Source organism: Balaenoptera ricei, chromosome X (genome assembly GCF_028023285.1).
Source record: "Balaenoptera ricei isolate mBalRic1 chromosome X, mBalRic1.hap2, whole genome shotgun sequence".
Classification (NCBI taxonomy): domain Eukaryota; kingdom Metazoa; phylum Chordata; class Mammalia; order Artiodactyla; family Balaenopteridae; genus Balaenoptera; species Balaenoptera ricei.
The window spans coordinates 87575811-87596586 of record NC_082660.1 but is presented as its reverse complement, the minus strand read 5'-3'; the positions used below and the strand labels follow the sequence as shown (position 1 = coordinate 87596586).

Sequence of the window (20776 nt, the reverse complement as noted above, 5' to 3'; positions counted from 1 at the left end):
AAATATACACCAAAAGAAGAACCCAACATATAAAATACTATAAGCAAAAATCACTCAATCCCCAAAAGCACAAATTCACTTCTAAGGGTAAAACACATCTTTTGTACTCACCATAACTTTACTTCCAACTATCTGCATGCAGTGGTCAACGGAGAGTGGTTATGGTGTAAAAAAAAACAAACAGCAACAGTATTAGTAATCAGAAGCTTTTCACAGAAGTTAAGTGTTTAGTAAATTAGTAAATAGCTACCCCCTATGTATACTTTTAATACTTTAGATCTAGAGGCTAACACAAATATATCAGTATAGATTTCTACCATATTTCAAAAATGTGTAAAGTCTGCAGAATAAAGATTCCCACATAAAAGATTATTACAACTTGAGGATTTTTTTTTTTTTAATTTTCTGTAATGGGCTTCTCAGCTAGTGCAGTGTAAACATCAAGTAATGCAAGATTAAGTGTAATCAGGCATCAGATATTTTATCAGCCCACAACCCCTCAAAAAAATTATCACAAGAAAATCGAATTTTTTCCAAATGTTGCTTTTTCTTCTCTTTCCTTATTTTAACAGGTATACTATTAAGGTTGAAATTATGTATTTTAGAATATAAATGTTGCATTTAAAGTCATGCATTGTTAATAAATAAACTTTAGGTTGAAAACTGGAATATTTTATATTGTTATGAATTTAAGGTTTAAAATATTGTTTTATATTATACTTGAAAATTACAAAGCAGATAGATTGCTTATGATTCTAGTTTTCTAGGTCATCCTAGAATTTCTATTATAAGAGCACAGTTTTGTATATAATGCGAAGACAAAGAAGTAGTTTGTATTTAAACATAGTTATTCATAAGGAGGAAACAGTTCAAAAATTACAGCCTCGACTGAGCTTTTCTAATGGTTAAGAGAAAAGAGAATTTCTGAGAATTTGTGTTTAAGAAAGCAAGAAGTAAAATCATAGTCCTAAAACATATTTTTATACTAAAATCCAATCTAAATCATTGTTATCAGTTTCCTACACTTGAATATCAAGCAATGTTCAAAAAAGACCTAATCCACAATCGAAAACCATTAATCTGATAGCAGTTATTATCACTATGTGCTCTGTTTTTCAGCTAGTACTTTAAAAATAAAAATCAAATATAATTGAAATCCCAATAAGAATTCTAAGTTTAACAGGATACTGCAAGATACAAAAAGATAATGACAGTTTCCCAGTAAATTATTTCAGAGGAATCCATGGATCTCCAAATAGAGAAGCAGCTTTCTTAAATATTCATTCAACAGACTATTTACAGGCAGTGATTATTTAGTTGAATAAAAGCTTCTGTGGTGCCATTAACCGCCTTCTGAATTGAAAGATATGCTATTGACCTAAATTATTTCCTCCCACCAAAAAGACAGAGATCTTATTTGTCCCTTGTTTATTTAGCACAGACATGAAACTAAAAAAATAAATGCAAGCCTCTTAACAATTAAGGCAGGTCTATATTCAGTGAAACGACCAGAATACGGCCCATTTAATGCTTCATTCCATTGCAAAATGATTGCATTTAGCTAAAGCACATACAACAAAGAGATTAGATGAGACAAGGAAAGCTAAAAGAAACTGGTCTGGTCATGTTTGGGTTCAATTGTTTCACCATATCTAGGTGATGCCTCGAAAAGACCTGAGAAAGAAAATATCTGATAATGGCAAAGGCAAAACCATTAATATATGTATACACACATACAAATAGATATACTACAGCTCTCAAATGCTTATTATATGGGTCAATCTAAAAAAATTTAGAGATGTATTTGGTATCACTATTTTGAATTATTTCCTATTGAGAGTTTTTTAAATCAATGATACCTTTCAATGTATCTTCATGAAATATAATTTTACATATTTTTAAATCTCAACTTCAAAGATTGCGATTTAAGTTAGAAATAAACTAGTTTCTTAATATTCTCATAAGGACATTGACATCTGACAAACTAATGTTAGGATTTCAGTGACTAATTTTTCCTCATAAATGTCTATATAGGCTGTTAAAAAATAACATGCAACATTCCCTCTAAATCACTGATGTCTTACGCCTCTCAGGATTATGAATTGATATGACAATGTTGCAATGTTAAAAAAGCTTGGTTTTCCATTTCTGAAAACATATGTTGGTGTTTTGAAAACAAAGGCTCTTCCAGATTACCTGTGGCCAAATTATCTACACATACTAACTACCCTAGATCAGGTCCATAACCGCACTTGCTACAATGAGCAAATGAGTACAGCTCCAGCAGAGAAGAGGCTCTTTTCCGCTCCCTTAAAGTCCATTCATCACTGACAGAGTTACTCAAGCTACTTTTTCCTTCGCATTCACACAACTTAACATTCTCTACTAAGGAACTTGAAAAGGAAAAAAAACTAAGCAATAGTTTTCATCACTATCTTTCAATTTCCTTTATATTCTCTTATTCCAGGCTAATTTTGGCATAGTCAATTACACAATAAAAGACTCTCCTTTGCTTTAGAAACAGGTTTTGAGCCCAAACCTGTGCATTAGTTTCATGTTGCTTTACTGTCCTTACCCACAAACCCAGGAGAATGACCGACGTCTCTTATTGAGCTCATATTTTATTTGTTTTTCAATTCCATACAAAATGACTAATGCAGGTGTTAAAGGTGGAAATGTACAATTTATGTTTAAATTTAACTATAATTTTCACACATTTTACATATGACTATAAGACATTTTTCCACCACGGACTCTAGTCCTTAACTTGGCTTTTACTTCAAGATGAAAGTTTTGGCTACTTGTAAAGCATTTTCATAAAGAAGTGGTTACAATCATATCTACTTTAAATGTGGAAACATTTTTAATCAGTGTATCAATATAATGAAAAAGTAAGCATAAAAAAGTATGACAAGCAAAGCATATCTAAAGCCTAATAAAAGACAGCAGGATGGAAACCTTGGTTACACATAGGTAAATGGGCATAGGTTAGGTTATAATTTATGCAAATTTTATTGTCATGATCACGAAGAGGTCAAAAGATAAGAGGACGGTTTGTCACTGAATGGCATCCCTATCACCTTCAAAAGGAAATCACATATGCAATTTCCTTTGTTTTCGCCACAGAAAACACAGCACTAATGAATGTCTCCCCAAAGTGAGAAAGCTTTAAAGCATGCTTATCAAGAGGCTTTCTTGCATCATAATATTTGGTCCATGAAAAATATTTGCAAATAAAATGTATAACCTTAGAGCTCTAATGAAAATTCTGTACACACATCAGGTGCTCCTATGTGTGCTAAAGGAAGCAAATAAGGATCACATACTAAATAGTTATAGCACTGATTTTGAGCCTAACACCTTAAATATAGTATTTTCATGTCTTTTGAGAAACATTCAATTTCCATGTTTCAAATAAAGCAATTCTAGAGAGCTCATCCAATGTTTACCCAAAGTTTAGCATTTCAGTCTTAAAAATGAGTCTATAAATTAAAAGTGTGCATCTCTCTGGTCAGTTGAAGAAGAAACAATAGGATAAGTGAAAACAAGCTCTACATAGAGATAGAGTCGATATCAAAAGGTTAAGGAGTAAGAGCTTCATACAATCTTGATTATATTCAGTCCCACTTACACAAACAAAAACAACAACAAATGAGCCAGAAACACTAACAAAATCTTATCATTAAAAACACCATATAATTAGTCATGTATTATTATCTGTACTTTGCACTCAGAGTTAGCTATATAGATTTACTAGTGTATTTGCCTTTAGGTATTTGAAAAATAACATTGAATGTACACCCTGCACTTCCTAAAGCATTTTACTGTGAACAATAAGCTGAGTACAAAAATGAGGAGATTCATCAGAATTTCAAAGCAAAACCCTATGCCTCACCTAATTCTATTGAAAACGATGCTCATGGCAAATTTCACTTATCACTTGAAACATATTTCTGCCCTTGGATACCAGAAGCAAATTAAAAACATGCTGTTGCTCTGCTCTGGCAGAGCTGCAATGCGTTATGTTTAAATAGTTCAGCATTCAGATTTAGCTTGCTTGAAGTACAATATGGAATCAATACAATTGTAGAATTCAGGGCAAAATGCATCAGTAATTGCCACTGCAATTACTGTACTGAAATAGCATTAATAGGATAGCCAAATAACTTTAGAACATATTTTTCCACTGAAGAGCTATTTTATTCACTGGTCAGGTTTTTAAATTTAAAATATGTATGTCTTAAATGTAAATGTGTGTGTGTGTGATATACATATTACACAAACATAAAATCACTGTGTGTGATACATATATATATACATACACACATGTATATAATATATACAAACATATAGTGATGTTATGAACTCTAAATGTGAAAAGCTTCTTCTTTACAGAAATGTAAAAGATATATTTCACCATTTCAAAAAATACATTTTTTCTTACAAAAATAAATCAAACCTGAAGACTATTTTTGGAAGCACCTTAGGAAATGAACAAAGCAACACATTCCATTAAAACACGAAGATCTTCCTGCTGAAGACAAGTCTTTTCAATGAATCCTACTTTCAAGTCTTTTGAGACTCGCACAGATTTCATTAAAGCTCCTATTAAACACCCTTCTTTATGTTAAATTTAGCTGTACAATAACAATTGTGAGGTAGTTTACATAGTTAGCATCACAGACAACAATGAAAAAAACCAAAACTGCTTATTAAAAACATTGCTAAAAATTTCATGCAAGCAGATACTGGACATATAGCTTTAATGTAAACTTAGTTAAATCTTGTGACTAGGCTATGTTTGTATCTTCTCCCTCAAAATCTGAAATGTTCATGTAACAAACTGTGTATTAAGTGGAATACCTGCAAATTGCTGTCATTTGTTAGTAAGTGCACAAAAACTCAGCCCCAAAACTTACTGGATTAACTCAGAGCCCTCTATCCTTAGTCTGTCTTGTTTATAAGAATGGAAGTCTCTCTAATTAAGAACAGTTTTGAAATACATACAAAATGTATTAAAGTACATGTATATGCTTCTTTTACGAAGTCTATATAAGTACATTGAGGCAAGAACTTGGAGAGCCAAGATTTGTTTCTTTTTAAGCAGATAACGCTAAGCTCATTATGTGGGTGCCGGGAGAGTCTCACTACTTACAGATTTGGCAGTAGCAGAAATATACTGGACGACCATCTCACGCTTGGTGGTAAAATCTTTGTTTCGTAAAGGAGCTTTTCGCTCTTCATTAAGGTTCATGTCCTCCTGTTAAAAAGAACATTTATTGTGAGCATTAGCAAATTTCTGCTTATGAGTTTCAAAAGTGATTAATAAATATTAAACAACAAGGTCCTACTGTATAGCACAGGGAACTATACTCAATATCCTATAATAAACCATAAAGGAAAAGAATATGAAAAAGAATATATATATATGTGTGTATGACTGAATCACTTTGTTGTACAGCACAAATTAACACACCATTATAAATCAACTATACCTCAATAAAATAAATTTTAAAAAAAGAAAAAGGAAAAAATTAATAATTTTTGTCTTAAAATAGTAAGTCATGCTATGACTAACAACAACCATCATTCTTCTGGCTCCTTCACTATTATTTTTCACTCTACATACCATAATCTTGTATAAACTTTACCATATAATCATGGTTCATATCACTACCTACTCAATAAATGAGCAGAAAGAAAAAAAAATTTTTAACTATTCCATAGAATAAACTGGCAGTTTATAGCACAGATATACATCATACCTTAGCAAAGCTATTTATTTACACTGATAGCAAAAATAAACAGATAAACAAACACTTTACTATTTGGCATATGTTCTCGTAGGATCATTATTATCTAGAAGAGCAAATATGATTTGTAAATTAACAGGAAATATATAGCTACAATATGTCACTGAAGAAAGATTCATGAGAAGTTGCTGAATTTGGGAAAAAAAAAAATCAGAAACATAGTTACCTGTATAGGGATAACAAAAACTACTCACTGTAGAGAAAAATATTGTTACAACAACACATTGTTTTGAGGTTCAATAAGCTTTAATTTGGTTGGAAATCTTCCTTTATATTGTGATACACACACATGTATAACATTTTCACTAGACAAATTATTTTTCTTCATTTTGAAACTCATGTTAACCCCTGCAACACATTAAGACAGGGGCCCCCAAACCCCCAGGCCACAGCCTGTTAGGAACCGGGCCGCACAGTAGGAGGTGAGTGGCAGGCGGGCAAAGCTTCATCTGCCGCTCCCCATCGCTGCCCATCGCTCCCCATTGCTCGCATTACCGCCTGAACAATCCCCCACTTCCCTGTCCTTGGAAAAATTGTCTTTCACGAAACCAGTCCCTGGTGCCAAAAAGGCTGGGGACCGCTATATTAAGACACTCTTGAAGGGTCACAAAATCAAGTTGGAAAGGACTATGCTTCAAAAAGCAACATCAAATGAAAAGACAACCTACAGAATGGGTGAAAATGTTTACAAGTCATATGTCTGATAAGCGGCTTGTATACAAATTATAAAAAGAAGCCTTATAAGTCAACAATAAAAAGACAAATAACCCAAATACAAGTGGGCAAAGGATTTGAATAGATATTTCTCTAAAGAAGATATACAAATGGCCAATAAGCACATGATGTTCAACATCATTATTCATCAGGGAAATGCAAATCAAAATCACAGTGAGATAACATTTCACTCCCACCAGGATGGCTATGACAAAAAAGATAATAACAATTGTTGGTGAGGATGTGGAGAAATTGGAACCCTCACACACTGCTGGTGAGAATGTGAAATGATGCAGCCACTTTGGAAAATAGTCTAGCAGTTCCTCAAAAAGTTATACTTAGAGTTACCACATGACTCAGCTTATACCCAAGAGAAATGAAAACATCTGTTCACACAAAAACTTGTACATGGGGACTTCCCAGGCGGTCCAGCGGTTACGACTTTGCCTTCCAATGCAGGGAGTGCACGTTTGATCCCTGGTCAGGGAGCTAAGATCCCACATGCCTCAGGGCCAGAAAAACAAAAAACATAAAACAGAAGCAATATTGTAACAAATTCAATAAAGACTTTAAAAATGGTCCACATCAAAAAATCTTTAAAAAAAAAAAAAAAAAAAAACTTGTACATGAATGTTCATAGCAGCAGCAGCAAGAGTGGAAACAATCCAAATGTCCATCAAGTGATGAATGGATAAACATATGTCATATGTCCATGCAACTGAATATTATTCAGCTACAAAGAGGAATGAAGTACTGATACATGCTGTAGCATGGATGAACCTTGAAATCGCATTATGCTAAATGAAAGAAGCCAGTCACAAAAGGCCATATATTATAAGATCCCATTTATATTAAATATCCAGAACAGACAAATCTATAGAGACAGAAAGTGGATTAGAGGTCGTCAGGGGCAGGGTAAGGGGGGATGGGAGAATTGGGGTGTGACTGCCGACAGATATGGTGTTTCTTCTGGGGGTGATAAAAATGTTCTAAAAGTGATTGTTGTGATGGTTGCACAGCTCTTTGAATATATGAAAAAAACACATTGAACTGTATAATTTAATAGGATGAATTTTATGGCATCTGAATGGTATCTCAATTTTTTAAAAACAGAAAAAGAAATCAATATTTTTATCCCTTTACTTGCTTAGTAATTCTAACATTACTATTTTTTAATCAAGTAAACTAATAGGCAAACAAAGAAAAATACTAAAATTATTTTAAAGATTCATATGTGAGAATGTGGGGGAAAAAACAAAGGATACATAAAAAGTAATCAAACGGCATCAATTGAATAGTAACTTCAATGACAGCAAGAATCTCATGATCTATAGTTGCACCCACTGCAGTGACTCCTATGATGATTAATTCACAATTAATACTTGTAAATGTCATGTATATATGCCTATCCCCCTTCCCAATCACCTCCATCACTGTCTCTACCTATCTACCTTTCCTGTCTTATCTCCTTATTTCTCATTTGTATATCCCACTTGTTAATGCCTTACTTGAAGGCAGGCTCTCTTTCTCTGACTAGATCTAGCATTGTTGAATCAAAGTAGAATCACAGAAACGAGGCTGGATAGCACTTTATAAAGTCCACAGACACTCATCTATGTTCTGTGTCAACTTCAGCTAACAGGGTACTCACTACCTCTACAGGCAGCCCAGCCCATTATAGGGCAGTTTATTTTTGCCAAGTTTTTCTTTGGAGGACTGGATCTGAAATACATACAACAAAATATTAATATCATATTAAGGTGGAAAGACTGTGTCGTTAGTTTTTCTCCTCTACTTTCTAAATTTTGGATCACTTATTTCCTGAACACATACCATGTACCATGCACTATGCTAGACTGGGTAGGGAATGCAAATTTGAAAGAGTGCTTGAGCCCACAAATTAAATGAGTTATTATTTGTGAAGTACTTAGAACGATGCCTGATACTTAGTAAATGCTGTATTTGTCTGTTAAATAAATAAAAATAAATGATTCATGGTCTAGTAGGGAAGACAGACATGCAAACAAATCATTATAACAGAGGCATGTAGAGGATGTTTGGGGAACACAGAGGATAGATGGGAAGGTCAGCAAAGAAGTCTTCATCAGGATTTGGGTCTTGAGAAAAATCTGAGTGAAGGCCAAGAGACTAGCTACCAGACCACAGTGGGCTTCTGTCATGGTTAGCTGCCCAATAGCACTTGAACATGCCCTCTACATTTTAAACACTCTCCTAGTGTCAGCCCCATCAAGGAAGAATCCATAAAAACCACATTTGTCGGTCTCCCTCATAACTAGAGTACAGGTAAGGTGGCTTAGTTTCTACCCATGAAATTCATGCATAGGAGATGTAGATTCAGAACTATGTAAGGGAGCAAGCCACGAGTAAACCACCTGTTTCGCTGGTACAGGTGACAACAGAGATGACGTGGTTATGGAATTGATGGCAGCAGACGTGTCTTTTTCATCACAACAGTTTGACAAAATGGTTCTGGGGTGGCAACAGTTCCTTCATCAGATATTTCAGTTGTGTGGTTCTGGAAGTTATTCCTATAATAATGTTACCTGGAGCCTGTTTTGCAACCCTCCTGATTCGTACCTCTTAATATGTGTGTGTGTGTGTGTGTGTGTGTGTGTGTGTGTGTGTGTGTTAGATAGATAGATATATATATATATATATATATATATATATATATATATATATTCTATTTAAAGTAGCCAGAATGAATTCTCTTATGTTTAATAATTTGGGCTATTGAAGTAATTCAAGTAACTAGTGATAAGAGTCCGAACTAAGAGAGATGATAGTCAGATTGGACAGGGGAATAAACTAAAGGAACATGTAAATGTTACATGAAGGCAACATTCTCTCCTTCAAGCTAAAGTATACCTACCAGTTTCAACCTATCTTTGTGTGACATGGCTCAGCGTCTCTCTCAAATACTCTGTGGTTTGATAAATCCAAGGAAGGAAAGGAATTCCACGTCCTTCATCTTGAAATACTATACCTCGATTAATTCAGCTTCAGATTTTATGGCTTTATTGGCAAGTACATCATTCTGCTGACTCATATTGTGTTTGTTTCCATCAAAACCCCCTAAATACTGCTCATGTATGCTGGACTATGTCCCTACCATCTCATAACATTCTGGTTAAATTATAGTCTCCTGCAAATGTAGTTAGCATGAATCTGCATCGCAAGTAGAATCGACTCTGGAACGGTGACAAGATTGTATCTGTACACGTCACAGCCAGGCTTAAGAGTGTGGTAATGTCACCTTTGGCAGTCTCTAGGTAGAGAGTTTGGTCTCCTTCCAGTGACATTTCTCTGTTACCATGTACCTCTAATCCAATTTTTAATGGCATACATTGCTAAGATCATGCTATCAGACTAGAATCATGGAGGCAGGCAGGACATTAAGGGGAATATGGAGAATACAGACCTCAGAGGAATGTCAAGATTAATTGTGATCATGAACCCAAGCCTCGTGTATATTAACTAGCCATCAAAGAATGCTAGCTATTAGTATTATTATCACTTCCCTGGTCTCATTTCTTTTTTTTTTTTTCCTGTAAATGGCCTAGACCCTTTTTTTTTTGTTTTATTTTTGTTGGAGTATAGTTGATTTACAATATTGTATTAGCCTCAGGTTTACAGCAAAGTGAATCAGTTACACATATACATATATGCACTTTTTTTTTTTTTAGATTCTTTTCCCATATAGGCCATTAGGGTATTGAGTAGAGTTCCCAGTGCTATACAGCAGGTTCTTATTAGTTATCTATTTTATATATAGTAGTGTGTATGTGTCAATCCCAATCTCCCAATTTATCCCTCCCCCACCCATATTCCCTGGTAACCATAAGCCTGTCCTCCACATCCATGACTCTACTTATGTTTTGTAAATAAGTTCATTTGTACCCTTTTTGTCTTTTTTACCACTTTTCATCTTACCCCTTAGGTTTGAATGATGCAAGCTTGTTTGCAGTTTTTCTACATACACTATGCTGTTACACACTTCCATTACTTTGTTCATGATGCTGTTCTCTCTGCCTAGAATGCTGTCAACTTCAGCACCCTCTTCATCTATTAACCCCCATCTTATCCCACCTCACTGCACCCCACCACACCCAAATCCATAGCGGGCTAACTCATGTACTTCTGCTAATTCTTCAGATTTCCCCCAAAGCACCTCATTTAGAAATGACTATCTTCATTCTATTCTTCCATATTAATTTCCTATATTGTATCAATATAAGCTAACTGAGGGCAGAAACTGGGTTCTTTTTCTCTTTGTATTTCCAAGCAAAGAGTATGCAGGCCTGGAATGCACCAGGCATTTAATAAATATCTGTTGAACCAATGTGATATTTAGGAGCTTTTCTCTAAATATTTTAATTTGCTTTACAGCCACAAACATTTTTTATACCTATAAATCTGCTGCATAGGTTGATTGGGACTAGGTACCATTCACATGAACAGAGGAGACCATAATGACTCATCTTATTTTTACAGAAAGAAGCAGCATACTACTAATTAGGCAGCTAATACTTCCAAATCATTAACTCCAGCTTTATAATACAATCATAAAACTAAATAGAGCAATACTCATAATTCAATATTAATTCTAAAAAATGTAATTGAGTATGAAACTACCTCTAAACACACTGAGTTTTTTTTTTTTAATTGAAATATAGTTGATTTACAATGTTAAGTTTCAGGTGTACAGTAAAGTGATTCAGTTTTATATATATATACACACACACACATAAATATTCTTTTTCAGATTCTTTTCCATTATAGGTTATTATAAGATATTGAGTAGAGTTCCCTGTGCTATACAGTAGGTCCTTGTTAATCATCTATTTTATATATAGTAGTGTTAAACACACTGAGTTCTTATAGTACTCAAAACACAAAAGCAAGCTTTTAGTGTATTTAACATTTAGTTAGTACTTCCACAGTACATGAGAAGAATGTGGTATTTTGTAATTTAAAAAACGCTGAAGTAAATAACTGACCACTTATATTTGTATTATATTTGTATCAAGCCATATCTGTAAACACTAAACCATTTTTTCTCCTACTACTTATGCCATGATGCAATTTTCCCATTATAGACAAACTCCTTCACTTCTTCAGCAAATACACATTGTATTCTTAAAGTTATAACTGAGGAGCCGTATAAGAATAGAGTCAAATGAGAAGGTTAAAAGTTGAACCAGCTGCCTATTCATTCATTTGTACTCTCTTTCATTCATTCATTCTCATTCTCTCTCTCTTTCTCCCTCTCACCCCCCAGTAAATCTTTAAACAGGTGACAGTACAATTTTTTAAACTTTCTCGTGTCCTAACATCATTTTCTATTTTCCTAACCCTTCCACTGTTTTCCTCACTTGTTTTATGAAAGGTAAATGTCAACCGTTTGTTTTTACATCTTTTCCTCCTCTATAAGAAGTAATACTTGCTCCTTCTTTCTATACAGTTGCTAAAAATGTCTATATATTTTCTATAAAGTAACTGTTTCTGTTTCTGCAACATGCATTGATCCCAGTTTAAGGCTGGATTTTCCACTCACTGTTTTTAAATCTGAACTTCACTTCACCATCAAATGCTTGCCCTCTTCCTTCTGCTTCTCAATAGTAATTATTCAAGTATTCTTTAACTTCTATCTCGAGGGGACCTGTACCCCTGAAGAGAATAAACTAATGATACCCTAGTACCTAAAAATATACCCTAGCATGAACAGCAATTATAGTTATCTTTGATTATTTTAAGATTATAAATTAATGGATTTTTACATTTATTTCTTTATTCTTTTCTAAAGAAACGTTCATATAAAGATATGCTCTATAGATAATTCCTCTACTAGAACTAGAAAGGACAGAACATTTCTTTTTAAAATTCCAATAAAAGCATCAGGAATTTTCTACATAAGTAAATAAATGGCCAATTGTACCTGGTATTAATTAAGTACCTCATGTCTTCAAATGAGCCAGTTAAGTTTACCTATATAGACTGTAGCGGCATACCATATAGAAGTTTATATGGAAAACAAAGTTAAAGGGGAAAAAAAATTGTCCAAATACATTATCTCTACAAATGGTATGGAGCCAAAAGCCGGGGCAAGCAAGCATGAAGTTAAGTGAATGTTACTGAGTACTGCACAAAAAGTCTTCAGCTATTTCTACTTTCAGGGCCTATTGGAGGAAACTACAACTATGAACACCTACATATACCTCTTCACCATCAAGAAGGTAAATTCAGAACATCTATTTAGCTATTAGGAAACCCAAATATTATTTTCACTCTCCCATAATCCTTAATCCTGAGCTCAACATGGAACCAGTGTCCAGAGTCCAAAGATTACATAAAGGATCCACTGTGGTTTGTGAAATATTGATGTTTACTCAAAATACAAGAAAATAAGCTTCAGTATTTAACATGAGAATAACACTGAAGCCCTCACTGGATCCACAGGTCCAAATGGTACATGAGGTATCTCAAGGGAAGAGTGGGGTATTCACAATGTATATTTTTTCACTGTCAGTGTACTGCAACGTACTGCAGTTTACAAGTACCTGGTTAAGTGGACTTACAGGCTATTTTACCTAGTTTTAACTAAGTCAACCCTCAAAACAACAACAACAAAATAGAAAAGTAGCTTTAAAAGATTCTTGCAAAGACAACAGATTGAGGATAATAAGATAATACCAATAATGCAAGTACAGGGGAACAAGAAAATACTAGACTGTTATATCTCCTACTCATAAGTCTGAGCCTTTCATCAGTCATATCATATGATAAAAGTAATAAAAATATAAGGCTGATAAGAAGCTGGTCCCACAAGATTAAAAATTAGTAAGGTAACTATCTGAAATATGCATGTATATCAATTATCACTGATGACTCTCATTTTATGTGCATATTGCACCTTAAAAATATTAGCTAATGATAGTATAAAGCTGCCTCAAACTTGCAGACCATTTAAAATCCAAACATCTAGACCATGAGGAAAGCTTTTTCGATTTTCTCAGCAATAATTAGAATCATGTGATACGCAATCCAATACTTAGTGAAATTTTGTAAACTTAATGACACACGTTTAGAAGACTCTTTTGAATGTTTTCTTTCTTTAATAGCAAAAGACAAAAGGTCCCATGACACTGGGGGAACACTTGGTAGAAGCAGCTGAAATAATACATGCAAAACAACATGGCAATAAACTAAAACACATTCCTTTGTCAGCAAATACTGTCAGAAGACACATAGAAATCATTGCTGAAAATTTGCTAAAACAAGTATTAGAAAAATTACTCAGTGCGGGAGGTTTATCATACAGCTGAATGAAAATACAGCTGTTTTTTCTTTTAAACAACTCAGCTTATATTATTTGCTAGATTGTTCCAATAATGAAATATAAAAACTACTTTTCTTTGAGTTGCTAATGGAACAATCTAACAGAGAAAACATATTGCCAAAATAAATGATTTATTTAATAAAAGGATGTTTTATGAAAAAACTGTAAGCGGGAAGCATTCCTGAGTAAGGAAGGTTAGCCCACATATAAAATTCAAACCATTGCAAGAAAGAAGTTGAAATCAAAATACACACAGTGGTATGCAGAGTCAAGAATGTAGGTGTTTTTTGTTGTTTTTTATAAAAGCAAGATATTTCAAATACTGTAGAATATTTATAATATTTTAAAATGAGACAGGAAGTGAGCATGAAAACATGTATCTTACAGAGAGATCTCCAGCTATTTCATGACAAAGTATTTTAAAACTTCTGAAATTTCACATGACTTGGGCATTTTTCATTCACAAAAGGACAAGTAATCCCTTAAGAGTTAACAACTGATGAGAAAGTAACTGCTTTTCAAATGAACTTCATTGAAAAAGCCACACACTGGCAGACCCAACTGCCAGGTGGGTCTCCTTCACCCTTGCATGACTCACCTCTTCTTTCTTCTTCCGGGTATTAGGTATAATGTCTGCAGCGGACATGAGTAGACAAACATGGGGGCGGGGGTCTACACATTAAGTATGTGGAAGGAAAAGAGCCCATGTCCCTGATGACATCTAGTGAAGCCCGTTTTTTAAAGCCCATTTTGAACCAATTTATTCACAAATATAAAAATGCAACACTTCAGATTAGTTCCAAGAACAACTGACCGTCATCAAGGGAGATGGAAATTTACTAGCCGTGGTTCAGCAGGAAACTTTTGCTTGATTCATGGATTGGACTGAGCAAAGTTAATACTATGATTTAATAAGTGTTGCTAATGATGTTCTCGTTCCACTTGGACCTATGCATCGTTGTCAGATTTATGTTTCAACTATAACAGACATTAAACCAAATATCAAAATAAAATGGACTCGGAACTAAACCTTCTAATTAGTCTCTTTTTTAAAACAAGACATAAAAAATAATGACACATTGACATTGCTCTCACTAAAAAGTTATTAATCGCGACAGCAAAGGCTTTTGCACCATTAATAAATAAAATAAACTCATTTAAAATCATTTTAAAATCTTGTTCATTGCATGTTTTTCTCATTCTTTTCTATGTCTGTATTTTATACATAGTACATACATATATGTATATATCTTATAAATAAAATATATTGGGGTTACTTGCTCAAATATATATATTTTTTTTCTAACGGGATAGGAAATCAGAAAGTTTAGAGACTACTACACTAGTCCAGAGGTTGACACTTTTACTGTAAAGGGCCAGACAGTAAATGTTTTAGGCTTTGCGGGTCACAGGGTCTTTGTCACAACTACCCAACTCTGCAGTTACAGTGTAAAAGGAGCCATCAACAATATGTAAACAAATGGCTGCGGCTGCATTCAACAAAATTGCATTTATGAACACTGAATTTCAGATTTTCATGTGCCCTGAAACAGTCTTCTTTTGATTTTCTGCAACCATTTAAAAATATAAAAGCTATTCTTACCTTGGGAGTCATACAAAATAAAAACCTAGAGGCAGGGATAGTGTCTTTGTCATCTTTATGCTCCCCTGCACCTAACAAAGTATCTGGCATTCAGTAGAGAGTTGTCAAATAAACTTCTCCATGACACAGAAATATGTCTTTGCTTTTTCTTTTTTGTTTTCCAACAATTACACCTTACGTTCTGCTATATCACCTCTATCCTTGACAGCAGGGATTTTCCTTGAGTTGCTCTCTGCTCTCTCTCTCTCTCTCTCTCCTCAGAACTTAGAACAGCACCTGGCATATAGAAGGCATTGGACTTTGATGAACTAAGTCATTCAAACTTTGCGAACACTTTAATGTCAAAAAATAAAGACTGAAAATTCAGAAGTGACACTGGGTTTCGTAGTATATTCAGATCTTCTCTGTTTCCTCCCTGAGCCCCTGTGCTGGCTTAAGTACTCACAGCAGCCTATTCACAGCTGTCCTACTACCATGGAAATCCTGTGTTTACTTGCTTGCCTCCCTGACTAAATTCTGAGCTCTCTGGGGGCAAGGGAGGAACTGGATTTATCTGTGTACCTGCAGCATGTAGCACACGACCTGGCACACTGCACATATCAAAACACAGTCGTGAAAATGCCTTCATGGCAAAAAACACTAGTGGAACTTTTCAAACAGAAAAAATACCTTAGGAAACATGTCTATGTACAAATCAAGAACAGAATCAGTGAACTGTGAAGTTTATCAGCTACAATCAGAGTAAATTTCCAAACCTAGTTCCCTTAATTCCTCTTCCTGGGACTTCTATCCTACTACTCCCTCATTTGTGAACTTTTGGTGAGAATTATATTTGGGAAGGAAATTTAAAAGTGACCCAGATTTAGTTAACTTTGAGACCTGTTTACAGGGTAAGTTTTGCTCCTCCTTTATATGCTTTACTTGGGAGTGTGTGTAAGAAAATAAAATGACTAGAAATGATGCTGGTGTTCTCTCAGTCCAATGATACAGAGTAAGGATATTGGAAATATAAATGTAAAAAATGGAAAGTAGGCTATCTAGATAATTTCTAAGGATCTAGCCATTCCTGAAAATTATTTCCATGCCTTATTACAGATTTTAAGACCTATGTTACCAATAACTTATTTTACAGTAACTTAACCTTTAATTAAAATTACTTATGCTGAGAGCACTAAAAGGTTCTCATCCAAGCTAACCAACTCCTAAAAGACTGATGTTGGGTGAGAAAGAAACCCATGACAGCAGTCAGGGGAAAACAAGGACAGCACCTGGGGTCCAAAGTCAAACAGGCTCTCAAAACTGATGAAAGGCAAAAGTGTGAGAACAAAATGAAAAGCTTTGGGATTATTTATGAGTTCTACCAGATGGAATATGGGGCAGATAATTTAATATTTACTGCATATGACTGTACAATCATTACATTATGCCCAAAATGCGAAATATATTCATGTAAATTGCTGAACAGAAAAAAAGTATAAAACATCACATTTGCATGTGGAATCATATATTAAACATTGCCTTTAATAACGGAAGTTGAAATAAAGTGTGCCTAGAAATTAATCATAAATCATAAATCATTAATCGTCACTAGCCTCATCTTTTGTATACAATTAAACTATTTAATTACCTATATTAAAACACAGTCCTTACTGACATATCTGTAGGACTCTAATGTGACCAACGCCAGCTGGACTTCCACTCAATAGATCCTGTACTAGGTAAAAGAAATTAAATTCCAACTTGAACTTCCAAGACATCTCTGTATGTTTATTTTTTTAAGCTTAAAATGGAAATTCCCTCTCCCCTAAGCAAAAAAAAAAAAAACAGTTTTAGAACAGTTGCATACAAAAGGGAAATAATATTCAAAAGGAAATGGACAGTGTCCAGACACATTTCTCTGCTTGCTCTAATTGCATTATTCAAAAATGAGCTATCGCTATTAAACATTTAATAGTCCTTAAGCAGTATTCTCAATGTACAAAGACCAGTTCAGTTATTCTCAGTAAGCTCAAAGGCTATGATACCTTAACATGTTGAATAGTTATTCAATTACAGCATTATTAATTTCCTTATATTTAAAGTGTAAGGGAGAAGATATTTCACCAGTCCTAATTAGAGACAATACAAAATGTCTCTGATTAACATGAAAAAGATGATAAATACGAACCTCATTCAAATTTGAATTTGGGGTTAAAGGTGATATGTAATATTACGATAGTTCAGTCATCTTTTAAAGTTACCCTCCCCAAAATGTGGAAGCAGTATTGTTGTCTTGGTCCTACTACCTTTACCCACTTGTGGACGATTTGAAAACACGACTGGGCAGAAAAGGGGAACAGGAATCTTAAAGAGCCAAGTATAGTTTACCCCATGCAGGTAATTATAAAAATCATATAAAAACGAGTGAGGGTTTTTTTTCCACTCCTGAAAGTTTTAATAAAAGAACCACTTTCTAATTTTCAATTAATAGGCAATGACCACACTCCAAGTACGAAATCCAGTTTTACAAACTACTGAAGACACGCTGATAATAAACAGCATGCGCTCCATGAAAAAAGCAATCATCTAAAAGTTTCAAATTTGTAGCTTTACATCTGCCAGCAATAGCCATGGATACCCTGACTCAGAAGATCTGTCTATACTTGTTTCCTTGAGCAGCCACAATATGAAAAGTGGCATATCAATGCGTAGAACAGATGTCAGTGTCAATGGAACGTTAGTAATCTACTACCTCACTAGTAAAGTAAAACCTAACCATTCAGATCTTTCAGTTAACTGGACTCGTTCCAGGATTTTACTTGGCTATAATGTGTCAAGTGATGTTTAAAATGAGCTATTAGTAGTTAAATACAAGTTACAGTAATCAAATAAAAGAATTAATACTTTTTTAAAAATCTGTAGTAATTTCAGATTGAGCCCAACATTCCCCTATTATCTACATCTACAAACCTGTACAGAGAGAACTTCTGTTGACAAATATGATCCTCGGATATAACAAGAGTTTCAATTATCAGAGTAATAGAGGATTTATTTGAATATTGCCTTTCATTACTTAAGCCTTTCACCAAAAGTTTCACCAAAATATATCATCCCCCAGAAATTCCAAATAATAAATTATATTAGCAATTTTAACGTAATATATTTCTTGTCAAGCATCTCATACTCTGTTACGGTCTATAATGTTGTGCTATTTTATGTAATTATTTTAAATGTTTCACTCCTCAAGGTATGCTATCCTAAAACACATACAAGGTGTTTAGGCCCAATGGTCTAAACATTTGTAGTACTCTAAAGTGTAAAAAGTCTGAAAACAGGAATAGCACAATGAAGGATGAGAATCAAGAGAGACAAGATTGTCACAATAGCCATCAAGTAGGACAAGTACATCTATTACATTATTTGTACATGGAAGGATGCCTACAAAGATTGAAATAAAAAAGGGAAATTTCATATCTGGAAATCTACTTCTGACGACTTAAGTGTCTTCTCCCAATCAACTTTGAAGATGGCATTTGAACAGTTTTCCAAAACTAAATTGTGGGCCTCTTTCTTTTCAATCGATGCTCTGTAAAAAGCAATAACTTGGAAAAAGACAACCTTCTGTCATCAATAGGAAACAATCCATCCATCTCGCTTTACCTGCGAGGCAATGTACCTCTGAGTTGCCTTCTACTTCCACTCAGTATGCGTGCAAAGAAAGTGTATTAATTTTACATTTAGCTTAAATAAAATATTATTAAAGATAGAGATTACCAAAATGCCAATTTTTTAGATTTTTATGTACCTAAATTTAAGCTCGAGCTCAGCCCCTTATTAGCTAAGGCAAGTTACAGAACCAATTTCTTTAGCCTCTCTCTAAGCTTTAATTTCCTTATCTGAAAAATGGAGTATAAGTATGTTGCCTACTTTGCAGCACTGTCACAAAGATCAGCTTAAATAATACATGTAAACTGTTCAGTTACATGCTGGGCCCAAGGGTGCACAGTAAATGAAAGCTGTGAAAATTCATAAAATAACTTGTTCACTTAACCTGATTACAGACAAACTAAAGATAAGAAAGAAAATGCAAAATGTTCAATGTACAAGTAGACTTCTCTCAAAGAAGAGATACAACCCATAAAAAGTTTTTTATTGCTCTTTTGTTGTTACTTTTAAGCAAATCATAATTGTCTGATTTCCTTTTCCAACATTCCCATGGAAGGAAAAATTCTCATTAGGGAAAATGTGGCACCAAGTTGTACCTTTCTTTAAGTCACATTTATGAATCCACAAGCAAATCTTTTTAAAAACATAACACATTTAAAGAGGAAAGGGGTAATTTGTTGATGAAACATAAGAATTAAAATTCAAACCACAAAACGGAAACATTGTAAAAGGTTTGAAAACAGTAAATGCTGTACACAAATTGAAAAACTTTATAAGTGCCAGGAATCATTTTTGCTTACAGCTATCATCATGTAAAAGGCATGTGTGTGTCACTGAAGCAAATGAAGAGGGTAGTAGAAGATATCGAAGAGGTAAAGTGGGGATCAGATCATACGGAGCCTTACAGGCTCTTATAAGGATACTGGCTTTTGTACCCTGAGGGAAATAAGAAGCCATAGTAGAGATTTGAGAACCCAAGTGACATGACATTGTTCAGGTTTTAAAAGGGTAATGTTTCTGTGTTGAGAATATACTGCAGAGGGTCATGGTGGAAGCAGGGAGACCAATGAGGAACTGTGTTAGTCCTAATAGTTCTACCACTATTGTAGCAGCCTAGGTGAGGCTTCAACCAGTATGGGACCAGTGAAGGCGGTAAGAAATGGTCAGCTCTTGTAAGTACCGTACTTTGAAGAAAGAGTGCATGGGTTTCCTAGTCAATTGAATGCGGAATGTGAGAAAGAGAGAGCAGATAAAGACAATTCCAAAGTTTTAGGCCTGAGTAACTGAACAGATGTATATACCATCAACTGAGAAGGGGGAAACATTGGGAGGAGCAGGTTTGGAGGGGAATATCAACAGTTTGGTTTTGGATATGTTATTTTTGAGAAGTCTACTGACCAATCAGAGAGAGATGTCGATTATGAAGTTTGATTATGAGAGTCTGGAGTTCAGACACGAGGACTAAGCTGTAGATAAATTTGAGAATTGTGAGCATACCAATGGAATGTAAAGCCATAGTACTGGTTGCAATCACAAAAGAAGATAGTGTAGATAGAGAAGAGAACATGTCCAAGGACTGATCCCTGGGCCTCTCCAACATTTAAAGGTTGAGGACATAAAAAGGAATCAGCAAAGAAGACT

General features: G+C 34.4%; 1 protein-coding gene across 4 annotated transcripts in view; it reads right to left on the bottom strand.

The window, feature by feature from the left end:
* The window catches only part of DIAPH2 (diaphanous related formin 2), an 857286-nt gene that overhangs the window by 773075 nt on the left and 63435 nt on the right, over nt 1–20776 (bottom strand). For 2 of the 4 annotated variants that reach the window (XM_059909954.1, XM_059909956.1), the window contains 2 exons: nt 5156–5260; nt 112–132 (listed from right to left, as the gene is read on the bottom strand). In XM_059909954.1, the coding sequence (XP_059765937.1) occupies nt 112–132; nt 5156–5260 (126 nt within the window). The remainder of the gene's footprint in view (nt 1–111; nt 133–5155; nt 5261–20776) is intronic. The other 2 variants (XM_059909955.1, XM_059909957.1) reach the window with 1 other exon arrangement.